The 24,844-nt window shown below is 34.5% G+C and overlaps 1 protein-coding gene across 3 annotated transcripts; it reads left to right on the top strand.

Moving 5' to 3' along the window:
* The first annotated feature begins 260 nt into the window (after positions 1–260).
* On the top strand, positions 261–23,652 carry LOC102609089 (ferredoxin-dependent glutamate synthase 1, chloroplastic/mitochondrial). 3 transcript variants are annotated; one of them, XR_008051625.1, is made up of 34 exons: positions 263–681; positions 2,288–2,600; positions 4,152–4,594; positions 4,690–4,821; positions 6,134–6,232; positions 6,725–6,795; positions 7,753–7,849; positions 8,864–8,956; positions 9,802–9,947; positions 10,981–11,140; positions 11,763–11,873; positions 12,005–12,220; positions 12,804–12,961; positions 14,135–14,264; positions 15,197–15,255; positions 15,342–15,447; positions 16,073–16,169; positions 16,479–16,594; positions 16,711–16,908; positions 17,078–17,188; positions 17,487–17,726; positions 17,815–17,913; positions 18,534–18,629; positions 18,727–18,924; positions 19,035–19,109; positions 19,268–19,396; positions 19,492–19,590; positions 20,791–20,933; positions 21,038–21,131; positions 21,509–21,747; positions 21,833–21,911; positions 22,531–22,614; positions 23,008–23,371; positions 23,576–23,652. XR_008051625.1 is itself a non-coding variant. In XM_052433259.1 (33 exons), the coding sequence occupies exons 1-33, from the start codon at positions 412–414 to the stop codon at positions 23,167–23,169; spliced, it is 4,863 nt and encodes a 1,620-aa protein (XP_052289219.1). In that variant the 5' UTR covers positions 263–411; the 3' UTR covers positions 23,170–23,652. The 3 variants fall into 3 exon arrangements, 2 of the variants coding, with proteins under 2 accessions (XP_052289220.1, XP_052289219.1); XM_052433259.1 differs by having other exon boundaries at positions 23,008–23,652; XM_052433260.1 differs by lacking the exons at positions 21,038–21,131; positions 21,509–21,747; positions 21,833–21,911; ... (1 more) ...; positions 23,008–23,371; positions 23,576–23,652 and having other exon boundaries at positions 261–681; positions 19,268–19,382; positions 20,791–20,837.
* The last annotated feature ends 1,192 nt before the right edge of the window (positions 23,653–24,844 follow it).

The following is a 24,844-nucleotide window of genomic DNA, read 5'->3' as shown; positions in this document are numbered from 1 at the left end:
ATAAAAATTTATACCAATTAAAGGACTTGTATGAAATTTACAAAGAAGAATAAGACAAAAATTGTAAGATACATTGAAGGTAAGATACGCGCTCCCCGTAAAAGGTGTCTAGACTCCCGTGGGAGGTAAAGAAATAAACGCTTAGACAGTCAGTGTCAATTTTAAATATATATTCGTAAATGATACATCAATCAATCATTAAAATATATATATATATATATATATATATATATATATATATATATATATAAAGAAAAGAGCAAAGAGGAAGAAGTAGAGGCCAGAGAAGAGGCTCGGGTGGTTGTGGTTGTATTTCCGGTCATTTTATCTTCTCTCAAATCCACATTTAGTTTCCTCCTTATATTTCTTTCTCTGCCATTATTTTCACTCACACTTTCTCTTCAACCAAACATGGCCTTGCAATCATCAATCTCACCCGTCATTGCTCATCTCAGCGCTGCTACAAAGCCGAGTTCGGTTCTTTCATCAAACAAAAACTTGCTCTTTGTTGATTTTGTCGGTCTCTATTGTCAATCCAACAGAATCAGACGGAGAATCGGCGTTTCTTGTAATCAAACAGTATTTTCTCGTTTGTTGAATAAGAAAACATCGTCGTCTGTTAAAGCTGTACATGATCTTGAGCGCACCACTTCTGCTCCTCAATCTGATTCCAAACCAAAGGTTCGTGTGAATGCTTAATTTGGAAACAGTCGATCATACTGCGTCGTTTTTATTTCTTAAAATTAAACACAGTTGAAAAATAAAAAACAGAAGGACGTATCTCCTCGGTTTCTCTAATGTTCCTTTCTTTTCATTCCTTTATTGTTCGGCTTCTATGATTATTAATAAATAATGCATTTTCATTTGTTTTATATATGAAATTCTGCCTACTTAAACTGCAACTGTTGTTCTGAGCATGCGTTGTGCATTATGAGATGTTTGTATTTCTTGAAACGAACTAAAACGCTGTTTGGTTATCATTCTGACGGAAGAATGATTTTATTTGATTTTAGAAGTGAGAATCTCTGTTACAGAATGCTACTAGACTATGTTTAGATATTAAGATTAATTTTTTATTTTATTTTTTAGATAGCCAACATAAGCAGAGCAAGTAGTTTTGAATAACTAACTAAAGTACTTTAGTTGAAAAAAAAATCAAAATCAAGAAATTTAAGCTACCGGTCGTAACAGAAATTGAATATAATGATGTGCTTTTTTTATATTCCTTTTTATATATATTGAATTTCATTCTGGTTTAATATTATCAAACAAGGTTGGGCATAATGTTAGGAACTAGAAAATAGTTATGAAAGTCTTTTGAGGGGATGCTGTGAACGAAGGAAAGCAATTCACCAAAGTTTTGATATTATGTTATGTGCAGAGGAAATGGTTGAAGACGTAGTATTTTGTTTCTTTTATGATGTTACTGGTTTAATTGTCTCATGCTGCATTGCCCATTAACTAGGGGTTTGTGATATTTGATGTTTACATTAATGAAATTTAAGTGCATTTTAACCAATTTTAGTATCGGAGATGTTGGCATGATGGGAATAAGGTTTAGGTGGAACAAGAAGTGGCAGTGCAGTTGGAAGTGGTAATTGGATGGGCTATCTGGTGTCATTTAAAAGAAAATGGATAAATTGTATTTAATGCTGTAAAATAAGGTTCTGGTTTCTTAAGGAAACTGTTCTGTTGGATTGCTATTTGCTCCTTAATTTTATTGATCTTTCTGGATCTTATATAATTAAATCTTTGTATTTTTTTGACTTTGGTAATTTTTTATGTTTTATTTAGCTTTTCTGTTTGTGCATGTACTTATTGTGCTGGTACTGTGCTCTTGCTTTTCAGCATGCTCTGAATCTTTATTACTTATTAGATGCAAAAGAGAAAAATCTATTAGCATCTCTGATGTCCTTCGCGTAATTCATTTTATTGTTTGATCCTTGAGTAAGATATGCAAACTTTGAATTTTCATACTGACAATAAGCCATTATTACTGGATTATGTTTATTTCTGGACAAAGTATCTTGGATAGAGGTATAACCATTGTCCTTTTTTTGTAACATTGTCTTTTGCTTTTACTTTAAATAATGTGTTCTTATGCACTCATTCTAATTATATGTTGTCTTTGTTGCTTTTATTGGATATTTTCCCTTTTTACCCCTAGTGTGGTTCTCTGCCAATAGCCCCTAGTCTCTGTTTTGATATTATTTGATGTTTTATTCATTTGTTAAGCTTTGAAATCAACTATTTCATGTGCTTATCGTACAAATATCATGATCGGCAGGTTGCCAACTTGGAGGACGTAATTTCAGAAAGAGGAGCATGCGGAGTTGGTTTTATTGCCCATTTGGAAAACAAAGCATCTTATGAAATTGTTAAGGATGCTCTTACAGCTCTTGGCTGCATGGAACATCGTGGGGGCTGTGGAGCAGATAATGATTCTGGTGATGGTTCAGGATTGATGACTTCAATTCCATGGGATCTTTTTAACAATTGGGCTGAAAATGAAGGGATTGCTTCCTTTGATAAGTTGCACACTGGTGTGGGAATGGTTTTCTTTCCCAAAGATGATGATCTTATGAAGAAAGCCAAAGAAGGTGATTGTTCATTTTATCTAATTTTCTTTCCTTGCGATTGCATTGATCGAGTGTGCACGAATTGTTATTTGAGGCAACAAAAATTTTGTTTTCACAGTTCTGCATCATTTTCTATTTGTTATTACTGATATGAGCACATCGTGCATCAATGGTTATTTGATGCTTCCTTTTGCATTTTCTAAATGTTCTGCATAAGGTTTATGCATTCTATATTAGCTTAAATATCCTAAATGATATTTGGTTTCAATTGAGGAGGATAGAGGTTTACTCTATGTGCTGTGCTAGTATCTGTATTGAACTTTGGATGGAGTTGATTATCATTATTTGGGAAGAGTAGAAATCAGAAGATCAGACACTGCACCTTCTTGAAGCCCATGCTAACAAAGTGGCACTGCTTGAGTCAAGAAAATTCTTGTTATTTCAGAGGTCTAATTAGTGTCAGAATCCCGATGAACATGCTCTCCTGTTCCACATTTGTGTTGAAAGTTCAATAGAATTTGAAACAAAAAGATGGAGGACCTGAAGATCGCAGTTTGTGATCCATTTGAGTGCTTAACTGATGGAAAGTTTGTTAAAAATTGAGAGTTTTACAACTTATAAAAGCGGGTTTGTGTTACTCTCTTTTGTGAAGTTTTGATGTTCTTCTGAGCTGAAGTTAGTCTTTTTCGTCTCTTAATAGATACTGGAATTTCTGGACTTCTCGATACTGCTGTTGATAATAATCATATGCATGCTCCTATATTGGCTACTTGAAGTAACCTGCTTATTTTTTATAAAAAAGGGAAAATTATAGTCTTCTGTAGTTGTATTAATTTCATGGAAGATTATTAGCTGGATCATAGCAGATTCAGAGATGTGCTCAAACTCTGTCTGAAATTAGTCAATGCAGAGTACATTTTTTTAGTGAGCTGCTGAAACATGGAATTATGCAGCTGTGTGATTTAACTATTGAAGCCAGTTTAGTGTTAATTCTTCAGAAAAATGCTGTAATGTCCAGCTTAGACAAGAAGAAATTAACAATGTGAATGGTTTTGCTATGAGAAGTTAATAAATTGGGAGATGTAAATGGTATACCTCTTGGAATTGAACTTATTAACTTGGGAGATGTAAATGGTATACCTCTTGGAATTGAACTTGTTTGTACCTCAGTTTTGTTCTTTTCACGTGCAGTGTCGTGGAACCTTGAACCATTTATGCTGCCATCTTCTTAGTAATTGTAGATTCCTTAGTTTATTTTTGTTTGGATTGAGGTTGCTCTTTGCTTCTTGTCTTTAGGACTTTTTCAGAGACTAGTAGTTTTTCCTTTTTACCATGCGCCAATGCACATATGATTAACTGTTACTGAGAGCTTCCGTTTCTGCTGTTATTAGAAATAATGATACAACTTAGAGTTGATGTAGCGCGAATCTTCAAAGCATTGATCTGTATCTAGCCTCATACATTAATTTTATTAATGGGCAGTACATTCTCTGTGAATCTCTCTATATGGAGTATTCGGTTGTTTAAATTCCTAATTGGTTGTTTGACCACACACTTTTTTTGCTTCTGTAGTTATTGTAAATACTTTTAGACAAGAGGGCCTTGAGGTGCTTGGATGGAGGCCTGTTCCTGTGAATACATCTGTAGTTGGTTATTACGCAAAAGAAACAATGCCCAATATACAGCAGGTGTTTGTTAAAGTTGTTAAAGAAGAGAGCGTTGATGACATTGAACGCGAACTGTACATCTGCCGGAAATTGATAGAAAGAGCAGCAGCGTTGGAAAGTTGCGGGAATGAGCTTTATTTCTGCTCTTTGTCAAACCAAACAGTTGTTTACAAGGGCATGCTTCGTTCTGAAGTTCTTGGGTTGTTTTATGGTGACTTGCAGAATGAGCTCTATAAAACCTCTTTTGCTATTTATCACCGGAGGTATAGCACAAATACTAGCCCCAAATGGCCTCTTGCCCAACCCATGAGGTTGCTTGGTCATAATGGAGAGATCAATACCATACAGGTATGATTTCTTGAAGTATCTTTGCTGAAAGAATATGCTGTATATTTCGTATAGTAGCAGGTCTATTTATATCAATTGCTGAAATATAAATGTAGGGAAACTTGAACTGGATGCAATCTCGCGAAGCCTCATTGAAGTCTCCTGTTTGGCGTGGTCGTGAAAATGAAATTCGTCCTTTCGGCAACCCAAAGGCCTCAGACTCTGCAAATCTTGATAGTACAGCAGAAGTACGCATTGTTTTAAGTTTCATACATTTGCAAAGAGTTTGTTTTTAGTAGTTTTTGTTAACGATGAGTCATTTGAAATATATGACTGCAACGAAGATATGGGAAAAAAAAAGTTCAAAATGTGTCCAGAATCTGTGTTCCCCCCCCCCCCCCCCCTTTTAGGGCAGAGTCCCTGATATTTTTACAGTTTCTTTCTTAATGCTAATAAAAATTTTCTTATACGAACACAGGAGAAAACTATCATTTATCTGATCTCTCAAAATTTATATGGAAATAGTTGTTCTCACTCATTTGATTTCTTTAGGGGACTCTTGGAATATGCCATATTCCTAATGAGATGATTCAGCATGCCATATTCTTAATGAGATGATTCAGCCTTCCAGGCAGCTTTAATGGAACTGTCTGCTAGTCTTTGTTTCCATTCATTTTTTTTTTGGGTCCACACGTTAGTTGACTGTCACCATTAAAAACATCACTCAAATGGAGTTTTTCTAGTATTCCAGGATCTCATTTAAAATTTCCATCTGCAGTTTATGTTTTCCCTTCATGAATTTGACCAGAGAAGCTTGATATATATCCTTTTAAGGACTCCATGTATCAAATTTAAGCAAACTAAATATGGTGGAAGATTTGAGAATCAGTGAGGGCTGCAAATTAGACATGTATAGCAGTTTGTGTTAGCTGGTTTTCTATTATTTCCTGAAGATCACTTCTGTGATTAGGATAGGATTAGTTTACTTATTTGTCCTGATTTGAAAAACTTTCTTGTCCCTTTTAAGGCCTTGTACTGATTCACAGAATAACACCTGCATGCATAATATAACTCCTCAAACCTAAATTCCTTCAAAAGTTACCCTCAAGATGCAGCACCACTCTCTCACAGATCTACCTAAACTTTCCAAGTCAAGCAACCCCACCAACAGCATTGTCTCTCTTGTGCACATGAATGGTTCCAGATGTATCATATTCTTTAAAGAGCAATGCTAAATAACGACCTCATCCGTCAGAAGGTGAGAAAGAAGGAACCCCTAGCAATTCAGGAACAAAAGCTTGTTGCAAATACACCGGTTATTTCTTGTTTTAAAAGATCCATTTAATATCTTGCCAAACTATCACTCCCTGGACTGGTTCTGCGAAGAGCATGGTTTTGAATATGATCCATGCTAAATATGTTCTTTCCTTTCACCTTTCAGTGCTTGTGGCAAGTCCTTGACCTTGACTGAACACCTGTGCTTTGGTTGGTTCTATTGTGCCCTCATGATTATCCAATTTCTAATAAAATTTAACTAGTTTCATTCATTTTTTTGTTCAGTTGTTACTAAGAAGCGGTCGTACTCCTGATGAAGCTTTAATGATTCTTGTCCCAGAGGCATACAAAAATCATCCGACTTTGTCGATAAAATATCCTGAGGTATTTTCTTTTGATGATTTGAAGTTTTATATGCTTCTAAGATTCTGATTTTTGAAAATATCTTCTATTTTAGTGCATTGATGATTTCTCCATTTTTAAATTAAAATTGACTAATTTTTTGGGTTACAACTGGTTGGTGCATTACAAAATATATTCATTGCTTATTGCTAGAAACAACCAATTGAATGAAGTCTTGATCCTGACTATCTGGTGTTATATAAATGAATTCTTCTGACTGTACAGCTCCACTTGGGTCTTAAAATTTGTCCTATTGTACACCATCATGTTTGTGCAGTTGCTACGTGCTTCAATTGACTTTTTCTTATCATTCCTCTTTCCCCCTTCATATTGTGCTTATAACAATTTTTATCTTGAATCAGTGGCATGCACTCAATTGTTCTAATCTAACTTTCTCACCTTCTGATTTTAAAAATAATGTAATTTTATTTTATGCTAGACAGGCCAATAATGCATTTTTTCACTTCTCCTTAGGTGATTGATTTTTACGACTACTACAAAGGTCAGATGGAAGCTTGGGATGGGCCTGCATTACTCTTATTCAGGTATCGTAACTTTTGGCATTTATTAGCCTCTCCTAATTAAAGCCTTGTTTGCTACTGGGGTGCTGTGGCCTAAAAAAAAGCCGTATCTATGAAATAAACATTGATAGTGTTAAATACATATGGCTTTAACTAATAATTTGACAATAATAGTAAAGACATCATAGGTTTTCCATCATATATCTGTGGGATAAAATCAACCTAGCTTCCAAACCACAACTGCAGGAGTTTAAGCTACTACTACTTAACCACAAAACCAAACAAGGCCTAAAAATTGGAAATTTATAAATAATTAAAGCACTGATAAATATGTGGATTTGTGTCATTGTCATTGTTTGGTTAAAGGAATAACTGTGGACAATATGAAAATAGGCACAATTTGGAACCTGCTTTGAAAGGAGTTCAATCAAGGCTAACCAGTGCAAAAAGAACAGTGTAGTCATTCTGTATGCAACGATTATGACTAAAGTTGACAAATGCACAGTAATGGCCATACAAGAATTTCAGACACTAATTTTCTATTTGATGTTAGTAAAGCTATAGTCGATTTCACAAAGTTATAATCTGCTATGTGAAATGAACTGTTGTAGATATGCTGCTGGATGGAAAGTTTATAAATAACATATACCAGTGTTATCTAGTTTATGTGTGCAAAAGCAATATGAAACTAAAAATAAAAGTTTTTTATGGACTATTCTCCGTTATATGATACTATCTTCGACTTTGAATTAATTTTGATCAATGAAAATTTGCTAGTGCTTTGGGCTTCCTTAATGACTTTCAACGACCAAAACCTTTTTACCAATAACCTGGAATCCCAATCATTCTTGTGAAGACTTCTATCTCTTTCATGCATTTTAGTCTACTTTTGCGTCCCTGTGCCCTTTCTCCCCCTTAATTCCCATCCCTTCCAGATTAATTTCCTCCTTTCTAATAGTTGGTTTTAATTCATTTGCACAGTGATGGAAAAACTGTTGGAGCTTGTCTTGATAGGAATGGTCTTCGCCCTGCTAGGTATTGGCGGACAATTGACAATGTGGTCTATGTTGCTTCTGAGGTGCATTCTCTATCTTCTTTTATTTGCAATAACCAATTATTTGTGAATTGACTTAGGGGTTGAGTGGTTAGTTCACAACTCTGCCAAGCTGTGCTCTTGACTTATTGGCTCTGGAAACTTGTGTTCTACTGTTTAACATATACGGGCTAACAGCTGCACATCCCACAGGAAAGCTAAATAATACTTTCATTAAAAGGAAAGACATCAAAATCAGCTAATGACATTATGGTAAAAAAGAGAAAGGTTCAAATTACGTACACATTTCAAAGTACTACATATATAATTTATGGCTTTGGGAAAGTCAAAAGGTTAAATGGTTAGTCTTGGAGCAAAAATATAAATGGAAGTGAAGAGAAAAGATGTTTTATTTCTCTGCTTATCTCATTTACAGTGATTAAGTGAATATATGTGTGTGTGTGTGTAGATTAACTTAACTACTAACATCCAAATATTAATTAATCTAACCACTATCTACTGACACTCAACCACTAATAATAGTTAATTAACAGCTGTTTACTAATTGTAGCTAGATAACAATTATTATTTCCTACACTTCCTAACATACCACTTTCCAACAAGTATAATGTTCAATTACTAAAAGCTTGATATCCTAATGACTTCGTTCTTGAAAGGAAATAGCTACATGTGAAAAGAGGCCATATTAGCAAATTATTTACACTTGGTCTATACTATTTAAGTCATATTTGGTTTGAAAGCAGTTGCATCATTTAGTTTTATTTTATTTTTTTAAAGAAAAGGTGTTTTATTTGGGCGTGGGGAGCAAAGCCCAAATTGATATCTTAGCCTTTACCTTCCCTAGGGCTTGAACTTGGGTGGCCAGCCAAAAAAAAGCTACTTGAAAACCATTCCACCAATCATCAGTTGCTTCATTAATTGTTATGCCATATATAATTAACGTGTTTGACCTATTGTTCTGTGTTAAATGTTTTGAAACTCTGGTGATTTTGGAATCATAGTAAATGAGGTACCAATTATTCTGTTTCTCCAATCTAGGTTGGTGTTTTACCGATTGATGATGCAAAAGTCACCATGAAAGGCCGTCTGGGTCCTGGAATGATGATAGCGGTTGATTTGCGGAGTGGTCAGGTTTGTGCAGCAGTTTCATTTTGTTTTACTTGGTGCATGTACACTTTTTTGTAAAGGAAGTAGTTGTGTTTTCAAAAACTATTAAATATCATTTACCAATATCATCCAGCTTGAAGAACTTCTGAAGTGTTTAATTTAACTTTTATTTTCCCTTGAAGTCCACATATTGGTTAATGAAGTTTTCTTTTGGAGTTTGTAAAAGACTCGAGAATTGTTAATTATTTTGTTGCCTTCTGCCTTTTTATGTGTATTGTCATTGGTAGCATACACCCTTGATTCTTTTACTTTTTAAGATATATTTCATGTCTGTGAATAGTCGGATAACTAATGGTGTCCTTTGCAAACCAGAAGTTACATCACATGAAAGTCAGCTCTAAGTCTTTAACATACAATGTTAACTAGCTGGGTTTGGAAAATTTAGAGTAAAATTGACCATGATTTTCCAGTTTGAATGCTCTGTAGGGTAGTTGACATGCATTTTATGGGGACTATCTATTGGCTCAAAACAAACTTCAGAGCTGTCAAGTGTTGTTCGTGTGTTCCAATAGTAAGAAGCTTTGATTAATTGGTATAGTTATTTAATTTCTTCCCTTGGGTGATCCTAGGGTTATCATATTTTATAAAAGAAAATGAAGCTGTACTCTGTTATGAATGCACTTTTCATTCCCTCCTTACGTCCTAAATATTTGTTTATGAAGGATTTTAATTTTTAACTTTAATTTTTTGGTTTCTCCTCTTAATTTGCTTTCACCAAATGATGGCATTTGATTCTGAAAGAATGCAAGAAGTTTCAGGGTTACACAGTGTTAAAATTTAATTTTGTTTCTGAAACATTCATTTCATAGGTTTTTGAGAATACAGAGGTTAAAAAGCGAGTAGCTGCTTCAAATCCCTATGGAAAGTGGGTCAGTGAAAACCTGCGAACCTTGAAGCCTGTAAACTTCTTCTCGGCTACAGCTATGGACAATGAAGCAATCTTAAGACATCAACAGTAAGTTAAGACTTTTTCGGCTGACTTAAGTGTGGTACAGATCATAGCATTGTTCTAATAAGAGATGATTGCCTTAGGATTCATCTCACTCTTGTGAATTGTGTTCGAAGCTTTCCAGCTGGAGTTCCTTTGACAATGCATATAATTTCCCTTTTTAAGTTCTGTCTGTGTTCTGCAATTGCAAGTTAGTTTTATTTTTTCTTTTTCTTTTTGCTTATTGATTTCTAAGGTTTTTCTCATGTACGCTAACCGTGTAGGTCTGCCGTCATATATATGACGTATGATGGGTTTATTACTTAGATGGGAGATGAAAGACCATGAATGTAATGTGCATACATGCTTCTTGAAGTGCCCTCATATAAAGATTATGACAAATTAAAATCCAAGTTGTCTAGGAGTAAATTAAGCTGAGATAAGGATAAACTTGGTTGAAGTTTTGTCAGAGTTTAAAATATACTGATGGTCTTTTTTCTTATCAGCTTCAACTTTTAGAATTAATTATGTCTCAACATGTTATAGGGATGATCAAGAGGCCTTGTTTTGGAACCCTTTATTTAAGTTAATTATATGGTAGCACAAAGCAAAATTAGGCTTGTGTTTGGGTCCATGTATTTGTTTGTATGTTTTTAGATTCTTGCTGGACCTTTTCTTTTTCTGGTATTCAATTCTAAAAATTTGATGAATTAATGATGATAGGACTGTTTGGTAAATCTTTGGGTCATTCTTTGAATATTTATGCAGATACACACACATGCGCTTTACACAAAAAAAAAGAAAGAAAGAAAGAAAGAAAACTACTTTTAGTTGGTATTTGTTGGCAAGCTTAGCAGTGTAACACATTTCTTTTGAACTCTGGATAAACTAGCATGGAAAGTGTCCTGTTGTTTTTGTGTAATTTGTGGCAAATGGAATTGGGTTTATATATCCCTATTGATGCATTCTTCATCAGGGATGATGTAAAATCTGTACTCTTATTTTATGGAATAATTCACCTCTTGAATGGTTCTTATCATTTTGCACTTTGATGGACCAGGGCATTTGGATATTCTAGTGAGGATGTGCAAATGGTTATTGAGACTATGGCTGCACAAGGGAAAGAGCCTACATTTTGCATGGGAGATGATATTCCTTTGGCAGTTTTGTCACAGAAGCCACATATGCTTTACGATTATTTTAAGCAACGGTTTGCTCAGGTTTGCTCAAAACAATATGATTCTGGATGAATTCTACCTACTGGAACCTTTTCCTTTAACTGATTATTATTTGGTGTTCAGCTTTTTGCGATTCAAAATTAGATTTTTTTCCCCTTTTATCTGACTTTTTTTTTGTATGATTTTAGCTGGTGCTTAGTTTTGTCATCGCATTTTTGATTTTCTGCTGGTATTACCAATATAGCAGCTGCTTTTCACTGAATTCAATATGGAGATATAGATGAGTTTTTGCAGCTCATGTTTAAACTAATGAGAATGTTTTCAAATTTCCTATTGAATGGTTAATGTTATAAATTTGATCTTAGAAGTATGTATTTCTGACTAGAATTAGAAGTATGTATTTGTTGTTACACATTCTCATTAATAATACATACTGAATGTCAGATATAAGTATTATCTGTAACGAATTGTGAATTTTATGATTAACAATTTACTAGTGTTATAGTTTTGTAAATTTAAGTTTTGCACTTATTTGTTACACATTTTGATTTTATTTCTTAATTTTTGCCATGCCTTATGATTAACTCTGTGTATGTAAAATAATATGTTTCCCCCCCCTCTCTTTTCCTGCTTTTGCTAATTGCTCTGTACCGTGTATGTGCAGGTTACTAATCCGGCTATTGACCCTCTAAGAGAAGGATTAGTTATGTCTCTCGAAGTAAACATTGGGAGAAGAGGCAACATCTTGGAGGCGGGACCTGAAAATGCTTCCCAGGTTTGTCGGCATGTTCTTTCTGCCTTGCAGTCTACTGGTGTTTATTATGCTTTGCTGAATTTCACAAACTGTGTGTTGTTTAAAAGTTTATTCATCTGGGAGTGTCTTGTTTCTTTTGATATTTAAATTAGGTTATTCTCTCTAGTCCTGTACTGAATGAAGGAGAATTGGAGTCGTTGCTCAAGGATCCACTCTTGAAACCTCAAGTCTTACCTACATTTTTTGATATACGTAAAGGAATTGAAGGTTCCTTGGAGAAGACACTTTATAAACTATGTGAAGCCGCTGATGATGCTGTTCGAAATGGTTCCCAACTGCTTGTTCTGTCTGACCGTGCTGATGAGCTTGTAAGTTTCTTTAATTTTATTTGTGTATTCACATGGAACTTTTACTTTCCAGTCCTCACCTATTTAGGACTCACTGGTTCTGTGAGAATCAGCTACTGTTTCATTATATTGTCGCTGATCACTCTATAAGACATGATTTTAGCGTATAGTTTCTATTGATTTTTATGTCATCGGAATGTAGTAAGGATGCTGCCAACTTTGCTTGTTTCTCCATAATTGCATCATTGCATCATTGATTGTGCTAGAGAAAAGTTTTGTATGGTTTTAAAAGCTAGAGTTATGGTTTGACCCCTTTTTTTTTTAATTTCCAATTTTCCACCTAAACACTGGTTCACTCCTTTTTCTTGTACACAGACACATGCTTACACGAGTGCATCACATACCTACTTGTGTTTTGTTGTACAGTTTAGCACATTGTTGTATTCTCTCTTTGAGGAGCATGCTTAGGTTGACCTGCTGAGTTTGATGCTTCTATTATTGTCCGTTATTTAATATGGTCTGCTATCCCTTTTTAGCTTTATTATGTTTATTTTTACGTTTTCCTTTTTCCACGCATGTCTTATTTATTCTGTTTTTTGGCCAGGAACCAACTCGTCCTGCAATCCCTATACTTCTTGCTGTAGGAGCTGTACACCAGCATCTTATTCAGAATGGTTTGCGAATGTCAGCTTCCATTGTAGCAGACACTGCTCAGTGCTTCAGCACACATCAGTTTGCCTGTTTGATAGGATATGGAGCAAGGTTAATTCTTTTTCTTTGTTTGAAACCTTATTAAACATTCTGAGGTGAACTTTTGGTTCTCACTTTTTGTCCCTTTATAACAGCATCTCAATTATTTAAGACAGCTAAAAGATGCATCCTGGCCCTTAAACAATATTGAATCCTATAAAGATTCCCCAAAAGCTGAACTCATTTCCCAATAAAATCCACATTCTCCTCCTTCTACGGCTTCAATGATTGTTCTATTTCTTTCTTGCTCGCTAACCCAAAAGAATGCCATCACACAGTATTTCCATAAAGCCAAAGTTTTATCAACTCCCCCAAAATCCTAACAATCCCCAAATATATAGGGTTGGCAAAATCTCGGGCTTGGGCATGTCCTTTGTCGGGCTGGGTTTTCTTCGAGCCAAGATTAAAACCCGAATTTATGTGTTACATTTTGTTTTAATTAAAATAAATTAATATACACCTTTTGAATTTTTTTTCATTATATTTTACAAATTTATAATACATAAAGTTTTGTATTTATTAGATTAAGCTTTAAAAGTTAGCTAAAAGGTTTCAAAACTTTAAATATATGTTATGGGCGGGTTAAATAAATATTAAAAAGTGTATTTTAATTAATATAAAATATATATTTTTAATTTTATAGGCATTTATTGGGCTTTCGGATTGGGCTTGGGCTTCTTGGCGAAGCATGAGCCCAGCCCTGCAAGTTTAGAAAATATGGCTGGGTCGGGCCAGGCTCAGGCTGGACAGGCTTTTTCTGCCATCCCTACAAATATAGAGATAGGAGAATTTGAACTATGCAAGAGATTCCAATTTTGTTGAAGAGCTTCAAACGGCAATTTAAAGCAATTGAGCTAATAGCGAAATACTACTTTTTCGATGGTTCACTCTGTGTTTAAGAGAAAAAAATATTCCACACATGTCAAGCATGGAGTTTATGCAATCGGGAATCTCTAGAGTTATATTCAATTTATAACTTTTTCATATCTACTGCATGGAATGACCTTGAAGGGTTTTATATCCATTGAAACTTATGTTGCTGATGTTTATCGTACTTCTTTTTTTTTGTGTCTTGTTACTTGAATTGATTATAACGTTAGTTTTAATAAGTTTGAAATCACTTTTTCTTTTGGGAGTTTTTAACTGAGTATGCACTAGTTTCTGTCTCTAAAATCGTCTTTTCAGTGCTGTATGTCCATACTTGGCACTAGAGACTTGTCGACAGTGGCGTCTGAGCAGTAAAACTGTGAACTTGATGCGAAATGGGAAAATGCCTTCTGTGACAATCGAACAGGCTCAAATGAACTTTTGTAAGGTCAGTATACCTCTGATAGGTTGAGTAATTTGTGAAGCCTTATCTTATTTATTTATTGTTCAGTAGTGATAGGTGCACAAAAAATAGCACACTGGCACTACAGGAGAAAATAATTTCACTGCAAGACAAATCCTTTTTTACGTCTCTTATAGTTTTGTGCTAATATTTTTACTCTTTTTGCTACACGTCATTATTCTTATTTGTTTTTTCAGTATGGTTGTTCTGACAAGTAACAATTGTAGTTTCTCATGGGTTATGGGGTTGGGGCGCCTGCCTGACCCCTAGTTTAGGGCATGATAGGGCCTTACCATGGTCCGAGTCAGTGCGGGAGTCTGGTTTATCAAAAATTAAAAAAAAAAATTGTAGTTTCTTTATTTTCCAATTACAAGTCTCTTTACATTCTGATCCTGTAAGTGTATTTGGTCAACATTACTCTTGTTGTTTTCAAAGCCATAAAAAAACACCATGGGCACTCCTCAAGACGATTAGCTACAAGGTTTTCTAATTTTTAATAATTCAAGTATTTATGTTTTGGAGCCAGCCACTATAATATAAAATGTAAATGAAATGCAGCAACTGAAAGTTGTTTCGATGCATGAAAGGGTCTCAAACTATTGTGGTGTCTGTAATGAGGTCAACTGAGAGAGGGAGCTCTATTTAAAAGGGGAGAGAGGTTCAGATTTGTAAGGGTGGTCGGCCTCTTGTTCATTTTCTTTGTAAAGATCTTTTCCATTTCATATCAAACACGGACATGGAATCTCTACACATTTAAGCAGTTGAGAATTCATTTTCTTTTGAAAGACTGTTTTAATGCATTTTGACCTGAATCCCACGTCACCAGCCACCTATGATTGTTCTCATTGAATTAGTTTTTTTCTTTTTGGTTTATTCTATATGTTAATTTAATCTAAAACAATTTATGACTGTTCCAGGCAGTTAAATCTGGGCTTCTCAAAATTCTTTCTAAAATGGGCATTTCATTGCTTTCAAGGTAGAAGATCTGAGCAATTTTTTTTTTCTTTATTACTCTATATTTTACATACATTGACAGTTTACTGACTAATGTTTGTTATTCAGTTACTGTGGTGCACAGATATTTGAGATATATGGATTAGGGAAGGAGGTTGTTGATCTTGCATTTTCTGGGAGTGTATCAAATATTGGCGGATTAACTTTTGATGAGGTTAGAATGCATCAAAACTAAAGCTAATCTTCTTCTTCTTCCTCCTTTTTTTTTTTAAAGATTAAAAAAAAAAATTGGTTCTGCATGATACGAACATTCCTTATGCAATTATATCTACGAGCTTTGATCTATAATTAACTTGAGATCACGTGAAAAGTTTATGTTTAACATGTATCTTAGATTTCTCCATTCTGAGAATACCTGGGGTTTAAGTTTTAACCCAGATTGAGTGGAAAATTATTTGCAAAGGAAGACTTAAAAATTCTTTCATATGTGATAAAATTGATTTCTTATGTGTCCTTATTTTAATCAGCTAATTGATTTGTTCTTCTAAGTTCCTGTAATTGTGATTTCTCTGTTTTTTCTGGATTGTCTTCCTGGTTGATTTATTCTTCTACATTTATGTAATAGTGATTTCCCTGTTTTTTCTGGATTGTCTTGCTGGTAGTTAACTGCAGATTTTGGAAGCTGTTGTTCCGGTTGCTTTGCAGGGAAATTTTGATTATTCGATTGATAATACAGCAAACCTTAAAAAAAATTTCTTCCTACTTTCATTCTAACATCCATTTTATTATTGACTTCTTTGTCCATTCAATTTTGTTACTGAAATCTTACTTTATTGCAGCTGGCAAGGGAGTCATTGTCTTTCTGGGTGAAGGCTTTCTCCGGAGATACAGCAAAAAGATTAGAAAATTATGGATTTATACAATTTAGACCTGGAGGTATAACTTCTCGTAAATCATGATTAAATTCTACATGCTCTTATGAAATTAGCTGTCGTTTGAACCAAAACCTAGAAAAAAGTTAAAATTCTAGGTAAATTTTATTAGCCATGAGCAAATTAGTTTCTTGCTTTAGTTTTATCTGATGCGAATTAGATTTAGTGTAATGAAATCGTGCCTGTCCAGTTGAAAATTTAAATATCGCTTGTAGTTAACAGAATTTAATTATTCTTGTTTATCTGTAATGTTGTGAGACTGTTTGAACGTATTTTCTAATACTCTTTCATATTTTTCAATATTGCTCTGAAGGAGAGTATCATGGAAACAACCCAGAAATGTCGAAATTGCTTCATAAAGCAGTTCGTCAAAAGAGTGAAAATGCCTTTTCAATTTATCAGCAGCATTTGGCTAACCGGCCTGTGAATGTGAGTGTTGATTTTTATGTTTTATATTGTTCTTTTTGGTTTGGGTCACTCTGATAACCAGCTTTTTTAAATTATTTGAAATCTACATATTATTTATCTTTCAACTTTATTTGTAGGTTCTTCGTGATCTTCTTGAGTTCAAAAGTGATCGTGCTCCTATTCCTGTCGGAAGGGTTGAACCTGCTGCTACTATTGTTCAAAGGTTTTGTACCGGTGGAATGTCACTTGGTGCAATTTCAAGAGAAACCCATGAAGCCATTGCCATTGCCATGAATAGACTAGGAGGGAAATCTAATTCAGGAGAAGGTGGAGAGGTACTTTGTTCACTTTTTATGGGTAAAATGACGCACAATTATCATAAAAACTTTCACCTTCGTCAAAGTTTGCTTATATTTTGGCGACCATGAAACATCAGCAAAAACGTTTTGATGCTAATAGTTACTTTTTATTTTTTATTTTAACTTTTAAATTGTTTTAATCCAGGATCCTATTCGCTGGAGCCCACTTACTGATGTTGTTGATGGGTACTCTCCAACTCTACCACACCTTAAAGGTCTTCAAAATGGAGATACTGCTACTAGTGCTATTAAACAGGTCCTGACACTCCTACTCTCGAAAGATTATATAAAACTCTTCTATTTCGTAATTTTTCAGTCTTTCCTATGACACTTACTATAGCTCCAAGTACCTGTGTTTATCTATTTTAAAACTTATGAGATGCAATAGTGTTCTTAATCTCATGGAAGTGCATGCTAACAGTGATGGTCGTTATCGGGGAGAAGTTTATCAGTTTTCCTCTTTCAAAAGAGAAAGATGATAGAACTTTTATTTTTGCTCGTGCACTTATTATAGTCAATTTCTTAATCAAAGACTCCCATTTCATCTTCTTCAGGTTGCTTCAGGCCGGTTTGGTGTAACTCCAACATTCTTGGCCAATGCTGATCAGCTGGAAATCAAAATTGCACAAGGTGCAAAGCCAGGGGAAGGAGGCCAGTTGCCTGGGAAAAAAGTTAGTGCATACATTGCAAGGTTGAGAAATTCTAAACCTGGTGTTCCACTTATATCTCCACCTCCGCATCACGACATTTATTCGATTGAGGATCTTGCCCAGTTGATCTATGACCTTCATCAGGTAGTCCTCTGCTGCATCTTGAATCTCTTTAGTAACATGTATATCCCAGACACTTAAGAGTGATCTCTGACATCTGCTAAACAAAAAGGTTAACCCTAAAGCTAAGGTGTCTGTAAAGCTTGTGGGAGAAGCTGGAATAGGAACAGTTGCTTCTGGGGTTGCAAAGGGTAATGCTGATATTATACAGGTATCCACCCATGATCTTTTGTTCACCTGTATCAAGCATTGTATCTTTATGCACAATTTATTTTGAGAACCTTTGTCAATGTGATTTGAGTTGTCATGAATTTCAGTAGTTGATAATCGCTTACTTGTTAACCAAGCATTTCATAAAATTCTGAAATATCGTTACCAGTTCTTTATCGTTGTTATCACCAAAATCTGGTAACTGAAACCTAAATTTTCTTTAACCAATCTTTAAAATGTTCATGGTCTGTATAGAACTAAGGTGCATTATATCTGCACAATAGGAACCAATAGAGTATATATATCAATGTAATTTTCCAGATAGCATTTTATTATTGTAAAACTACATTTTTATCATTGACAGTGTCCACAGGAAACATGGTAAAGTGACACTCAATATGCAATTGTTAAAGCCATATACAGAATTGTTGCTGCGGCATCCGCATATGTTGTTGTCTTCTTGCTATGCCATCAGAGCAATAAGTGCGACTGTGGCAATAACTTGCTGCTCTCATGGCATAACAGCATTCACAGTTTGATAATCCTTTGTATCTCATTTTTCTCTGAGGAGCCATTCATATATTATTTCCTAATGTATCTATATTTTCCCCCTTTTTGCAGATATCTGGGCATGATGGTGGAACTGGAGCCAGCCCTATTAGTTCAATAAAGCATGCTGGTGGTCCTTGGGAACTTGGACTTACAGAAACGCATCAGGTAATTATTTGATGCTGTATTGAATTATGACAATTATTCTTCTGCTTCTTTTATAAGATGCTTTAGGAGCACATTGATTGATGGCAATCTTTTGCAGACTCTCATTGCAAATGGACTGAGAGAAAGAGTAATTCTCAGAGTTGATGGCGGCTTCAAAAGTGGAGTTGATGTCTTAATGGCTGCAGTAATGGGTGCTGATGAATATGGATTTGGTTCTGTGGCAATGATTGCTACTGGATGTGTTATGGCCCGCATTTGCCATACAAACAATTGCCCAGTTGGGGTTGCCAGTCAAGTGAGAAAGAAAACCCTATTGTTCTATTATGTTTTCTTTTTGATCTTTTTTTTTTTTGGGAACTGTAGTGATCTTCATTATTTATTTTTTTTCCCCCACTTTGTCTTCAGAGAGAAGAACTGCGTGCACGATTTCCTGGTGTGCCTGGTGATCTTGTTAATTTTTTCCTTTATGTAGCTGAGGAGGTAATACGTCTGCCTACTCTTTTTATTTTTATGGTTTTCAGTTTTTCTTCTTTACTTTGTCTGTACATATCTCCTGTTCTATTACCTTAATGATTCCACATAAAATGGCATTCACCTTCGCTGTATTCTTCAATGCTTTTCTGTACAATGTTGTTTAGGTTAGAGGCATGTTGGCACAACTGGGTTATGAGAAGTTGGATGATGTAATTGGAAGAACAGATTTGTTCAGGCCGCGGGACATCTCTCTAGTGAAAACTCAGCATCTTGATCTCAGTTATATTCTCTCAGTGCGTATAATTCATTACTAATTTTCCCACCGTGTTTCCTATTGTGGAAATGCCTATGAAATTTAATTGTAATATATTTCTACATTTATTTTCAGAATGTTGGATTGCCAAAATGGAGCAGTACGGAAATAAGGAATCAGGATGTTCATACGAATGGGCCTGTACTGGATGAGGTTTTGCTTGCAGATCCTGAGGTAACTCATGGCTGATGATTGTGAGCATCGATTTAGTTGTTGATCTAGTGGTGATCTTGGGTGGGCGGTCTTCACCATTCTAAATGATGGACTAGAGAAAAATAAATAAATAAACTTGTATTGTTTGTTTTTAATGCAAATTTGTCAAATATGTTTAATAATGATAGAAAAGTATAAGAGGCCTAAAGATAGGTAAATAGTGGTTCTGTGCATTTGCCAAGGCCAATTGTAATTTTTATAGAAAGTGAAATAGAAAGTAGTGCCAATGGCAGGCCAATTGAAGTGAGATAGAAGATGATGCCAATTGCACAATAGTAGGATGGGCACTAAATTGTTGAGTACAACAGTGCTTTTTTATTTGTTTTGATGATCGTACAGTCATGATTGCTAGATATTCCTTTTCTTGGCAATCAATCCATTTTGTTATTTTGTTAAATTGATTTATGAACATTAATTGCAACTACAGTTGTATGGAATAGGAGAAATGTATATCAGGTGGTTGATATTATCCTTATAGTGGGGGTGGATCACTCTAATGAAATCCTACATTTTGGGGTTTTTATAAGACTGATTGACAAGTTCAATATTTATTTATTTTTTTATCATATTGAAAGTATCTACTCAGATTTTTGAAATGAACCCTTGATCTGTTGCGTCCGCAGCAAGAGGCCAACCAACTGGCCTATCCTTTGAAATATTTAACTGTGCTGTATCCCTTCTAACTGCATTCATATTTTATTCATGGGTTTCTATTGTTCCAACAAGTGCTGTCATTTAGAAAAGTTGCCACTGTGTTTGTGGGGGCTGGGGTATGACCCAACCCAGTTAAATAAACTAGAAAAAGAACATGTAATTATCTTATATTTTAACCAAAGCATTCTTCATGTATCCCCCTTTGTAGCTTGCATAATACAGGTATTACAGATGCTGAAACCGAGTTTACCTAGTGTTTGAAACTAAAGGGACTAATCTTTTACCTATGAATTCATAAAATTTCCAATATGAAATGAGAAGGAAATAAACTATATCTCAATATCATATCTTTCAAACATGAACTTCTACTTTGCAATTTGTTGATCCAATGGTTATTATGAAACATGTTGAAAGATAGAATACATCAAATGATGCTACTTAATGTTTAAGATCTCCGCTATGCACTGCACTGATGGAAACTCTTGATCTTATTGTATGATCATCCAGATATCTGATGCAATTGAGTATGAGAAAGTGGTTCACAAAACCTGTAAGATATACAATGTGGACCGAGCTGTTTGTGGGCGTATAGCAGGTGTGATCGCGAAGAAATATGGAGACACTGGTTTTGCTGGGCAGCTAAACATAACGTAAGATGTGGCTTGACGATGGTTTATATCAACAAAGTGAAAGATGCGTAACTTGATAAGTTTTTACTCATTTCAAGGTAAATGAATAACTTTTTTTTCTACAGATTTATTGGGAGTGCTGGCCAGTCATTTGCGTGCTTTTTGACACCTGGGATGAACATTCACCTGATTGGAGAGGCCAATGATTATGTGGGAAAGGTATTCTCTAAACAAATTTTAATCTTCATATACTATTATGATTTTCGTGTTACGAAAGTGTAAATTGGTTCACCTAATCTTCAAATTGGTTAGGTCAAGAGCTTACGTTTTCGGAATTTTACATAGTTTTCATTTAAGATGAGAGATTTGACATCAGTTGGCTGATTTTAAGAATTGCATTTGACAATGAACTCCGACATTTTGGGGTTTTTACAAGATTGACAAGTTCGATATTTATTTAATTATTTCATATTAAGATGATTAGCATCCGGATCTTTGGACAAAAGTTTGATGTTAATTTTTGTGCTTGAAAATAGATTGATTTTTCATATTTTATTTTTAGAAAAATCTGACATGAGCAATGTAAACGTTGCAAGGGAATGGCTGGAGGTGAGGTTGTAGTGACTCCTATTGAGACCACTGGATTTTGCCCTGAGGAAGCAACAATAGTGGGGAATACATGCTTGTATGGAGCAACTGGTGGTCAAATCTTTGTTAGAGGAAAAGCCGGAGAGAGGTTTGCCGTGAGAAACTCACTTGTTCAAGCAGTTGTTGAAGGCACTGGAGATCACTGTTGTGAATACATGACTGGTGGTTGTGTCGTTGTACTTGGAAAGTGAGTGCTATTTCTTAACCTTCATCAATCATCAATCTAATTTAAGGAAATCAATTGCAGCAACACATATGTTTTACTTTTGCAGAGTGGGTAGAAATGTTGCTGCTGGAATGACTGGAGGTTTGGCATACATTCTTGATGAGGATGATACTCTCATCCCCAAGGTTTGTGCTGATGGTCTTGATCTCTCCTTCACTGTCTGCTCTCTTTTATGCTGGAAGTTTTTTCATATCTACAAAGAAATATTTGTTCTTTTTAAAACTTCTTGCAATTGAAATTGCTAGCACATTGTTCTAAACTTGTACAAAACTTGTGCTCATTTTATATTTATGCTGCGAGTCTGCAACCTTATTTAGCTCCAATCTTTCCTTGGATTTTGTAACACATCTATACTTAGAATCTGAATCTCCTATGTTAGTTTTGAATTTTCTTTCTACACAACAAACCTAAGCTCTCCATGCCTGAACCTATGATAGCATGAAGTCATTAAAACTTTTTGTCTTGAAAAAGTGTTGCTCCTTTTCTATTTATTGCATTTATTTATCTTTCTGCGTGAATGCGTTTTTGACAGCTTGACTTTGTGAAGGGGCATGTTTGGAGTTTTCATCTTTTGTTATTTTCCTTTTTGTCAAGTTCTTTGAGCCATTTTCATCGTTGTAGCAAGTATTAATTGTTGACATTGTACTGCCATTTTCTTTTAACTATGCGGTCGCTTTCTTTTGTTATTTATTTTTCATTTCTGTAAATTCACTTCAAAATCATAACCTGTAAAGTATTGAGCAGGTCAATAAGGAGATAGTGAAGGTCCAGAGGGTGATTGCTCCTGTTGGCCAGATGCAGTTGAAGAGCCTTATTGAAGCCCATGTTGTAAGTGTTCCACATGAACTGCCTGAGCATTTAGCCATTGACATTATAGTCAAATAATGGTGTAGTGAAGTTATGAAATTCTGCCAACTTCAAGTATTTTTGAAGATTTTATGTTTGTGTCAGTTTGTTTATTTAATTAAAGACACGCACACTACATGAGACTCAAACCTAAGTCTTAGTATGGCTGCCCACTTACCGGTTTAGCTAGGCCTTGGTCTCATGTTTGTGCTAGTTTATATCTAAATCTTTTGTGGCATCCACGCTGTCCTTTGGCAATGTTTTCCCCTGATATGCACCTTTTGTTTTTTCCCTGATGGAAAACTACTATTAAGATAACCAATTCAAAACAGACTATCGTATTATTGATTCTTTTCTGATACCTTTTTGGTGAAGGAAAAAACTGGCAGCAGCAAAGGCACTGCTATTCTCAAGGAATGGGATACGTATCTACCGCTCTTCTGGCAGCTGGTTCCACCTAGCGAAGAAGACACCCCAGAGGCTTGTGCAGAGTATGTAAGAACAGCTACTGGGGAGGTGACATTGCAGTCAGCTTAGGACAACAATTTGACATTATATGATGGCCTCGAGGCCTGCATGCAAAGCCAGAAAGTTCCAATCACACCTTGTACAATTCAAACAGAGAGATTGATTTTGAAATTGGAATTCTGCATCGATGAGAGGGAGACTCGAATTTCAGCATGAAAGCAGCTTTGAATATTTATTGGCAAAGAAACATCATATTTGGATTGATCTGTTGGTAAGAGAATTCTTACCTCAATATTACAGCAGTTGTATAGTGAATTGTGGTAGACTGTAAATGTAAGTTTAGGTTTTTCCGATCTTGTCGGGCTACATATATGGTTTTGTAATAATTGTAAACCTTGGTAGCCTTTTTAAGTGCTGGTCCTTGCTATGTATTTATCCAATTGATTTTCTTATCCCCATTTCTTTGTATTCGCAGCTTTCAATCTTGGTTTGGCCAACGCTTGAACCATATTTCTTGTTTCAATGAGTAATTCGATCTTTTTCAATGAGTAATTCGATCTTTATATCCGCCAAGGACAGTTGTAATTATCTTTCTATAAGGCTCAATTAGTTTAACATTCATGAATCCTTTGTTCTTTTTTTTTTTTTTTTCTTGTTTAAGTTACAATCTACGGATATTATTGGTATACTTAAAAGAAATAAACATTGGCTTGTAAAGAGAATTTTGGCTAGATATCAGTAATAGATCCTCGAGCTAGATATTATTGGTATACTTAAAAGAAATAAACATTGGCTTGAAAAGAGAATTTTGGCTAGATATCAGTAATAGATCCTCGAGCTAGGCATAAATTATTATTTGATTTAAGCATATTAGATTATCTATTTTTTTCTGTCAAAAAGAAAGTTATATTTATTTTTACATGATCGCTTTAAGTGCATTATTGATTTTTTCTTTTAAATACAGAAATTGCGTTATGATTTGCAATTAATCTTATCATCAATACCAATGGATTGATACTTTAATATATTTTTCTCCTAATTATATAATTAGGAAGAAGTAGATATCTTCCATCAATATACGTAGAGCAAATATCCCTTAAATATTAGTGAGTAGAATTTTAAAATGTGTCAAAATAAACTTAATTTAAATATTAGTAGACTTTTAATTATAATATAAATATCAGTGTTAAAAAGAAAAAAATGCAGTAATGCAACGTAAAAAATGCAGTAATGCAACGTTGATTAAGAAAGCATCATGGGGGCATATTTAGATCTAGTGACATATGGCAGATAAAATAATGAAAATTAGGGATGCAAAAAGCGGGCTCGGGCGTGGGCTTGAAAGCCCACTTTAAGAAAAGCATGAGGGCTGGCCTTGGGGCAAGCCCATTGTAGGCTTGGGTCGGGTTTGAACTTTTATCTATTTTTAAAATTTTAAATTATTATAATTTTAAAATAAATTAATAATCAACAAATTGTTATAATCATAAATAAAAAAAATAAATATTTTAAAATAAAATAATAAATAAAGTAATAAAGGCTTAGAAATTTTATATCTTTTAATACTAGATTTTTTAACTCAAGCACTCTCTTAATTAATTAACGAATAAGAGAGAACTTAATATTATAATTTTACTTTTTTTTATAATCATTGATTTATAAATTAAGAATTTAAGTTTTTTTATTTTTATGTTATTTTTTAATTATAGTTATATTATTCTAATTTATAAATTTATTTTTTAAA

Source organism: Citrus sinensis, chromosome 9 (assembly GCF_022201045.2).
Source record: "Citrus sinensis cultivar Valencia sweet orange chromosome 9, DVS_A1.0, whole genome shotgun sequence".
Taxonomy (NCBI): Eukaryota; Viridiplantae; Streptophyta; class Magnoliopsida; order Sapindales; family Rutaceae; genus Citrus; species Citrus sinensis.
The sequence above is the reverse complement of the archived record's forward strand: the minus strand, read 5'-3'. Positions and strand labels throughout refer to the sequence as shown.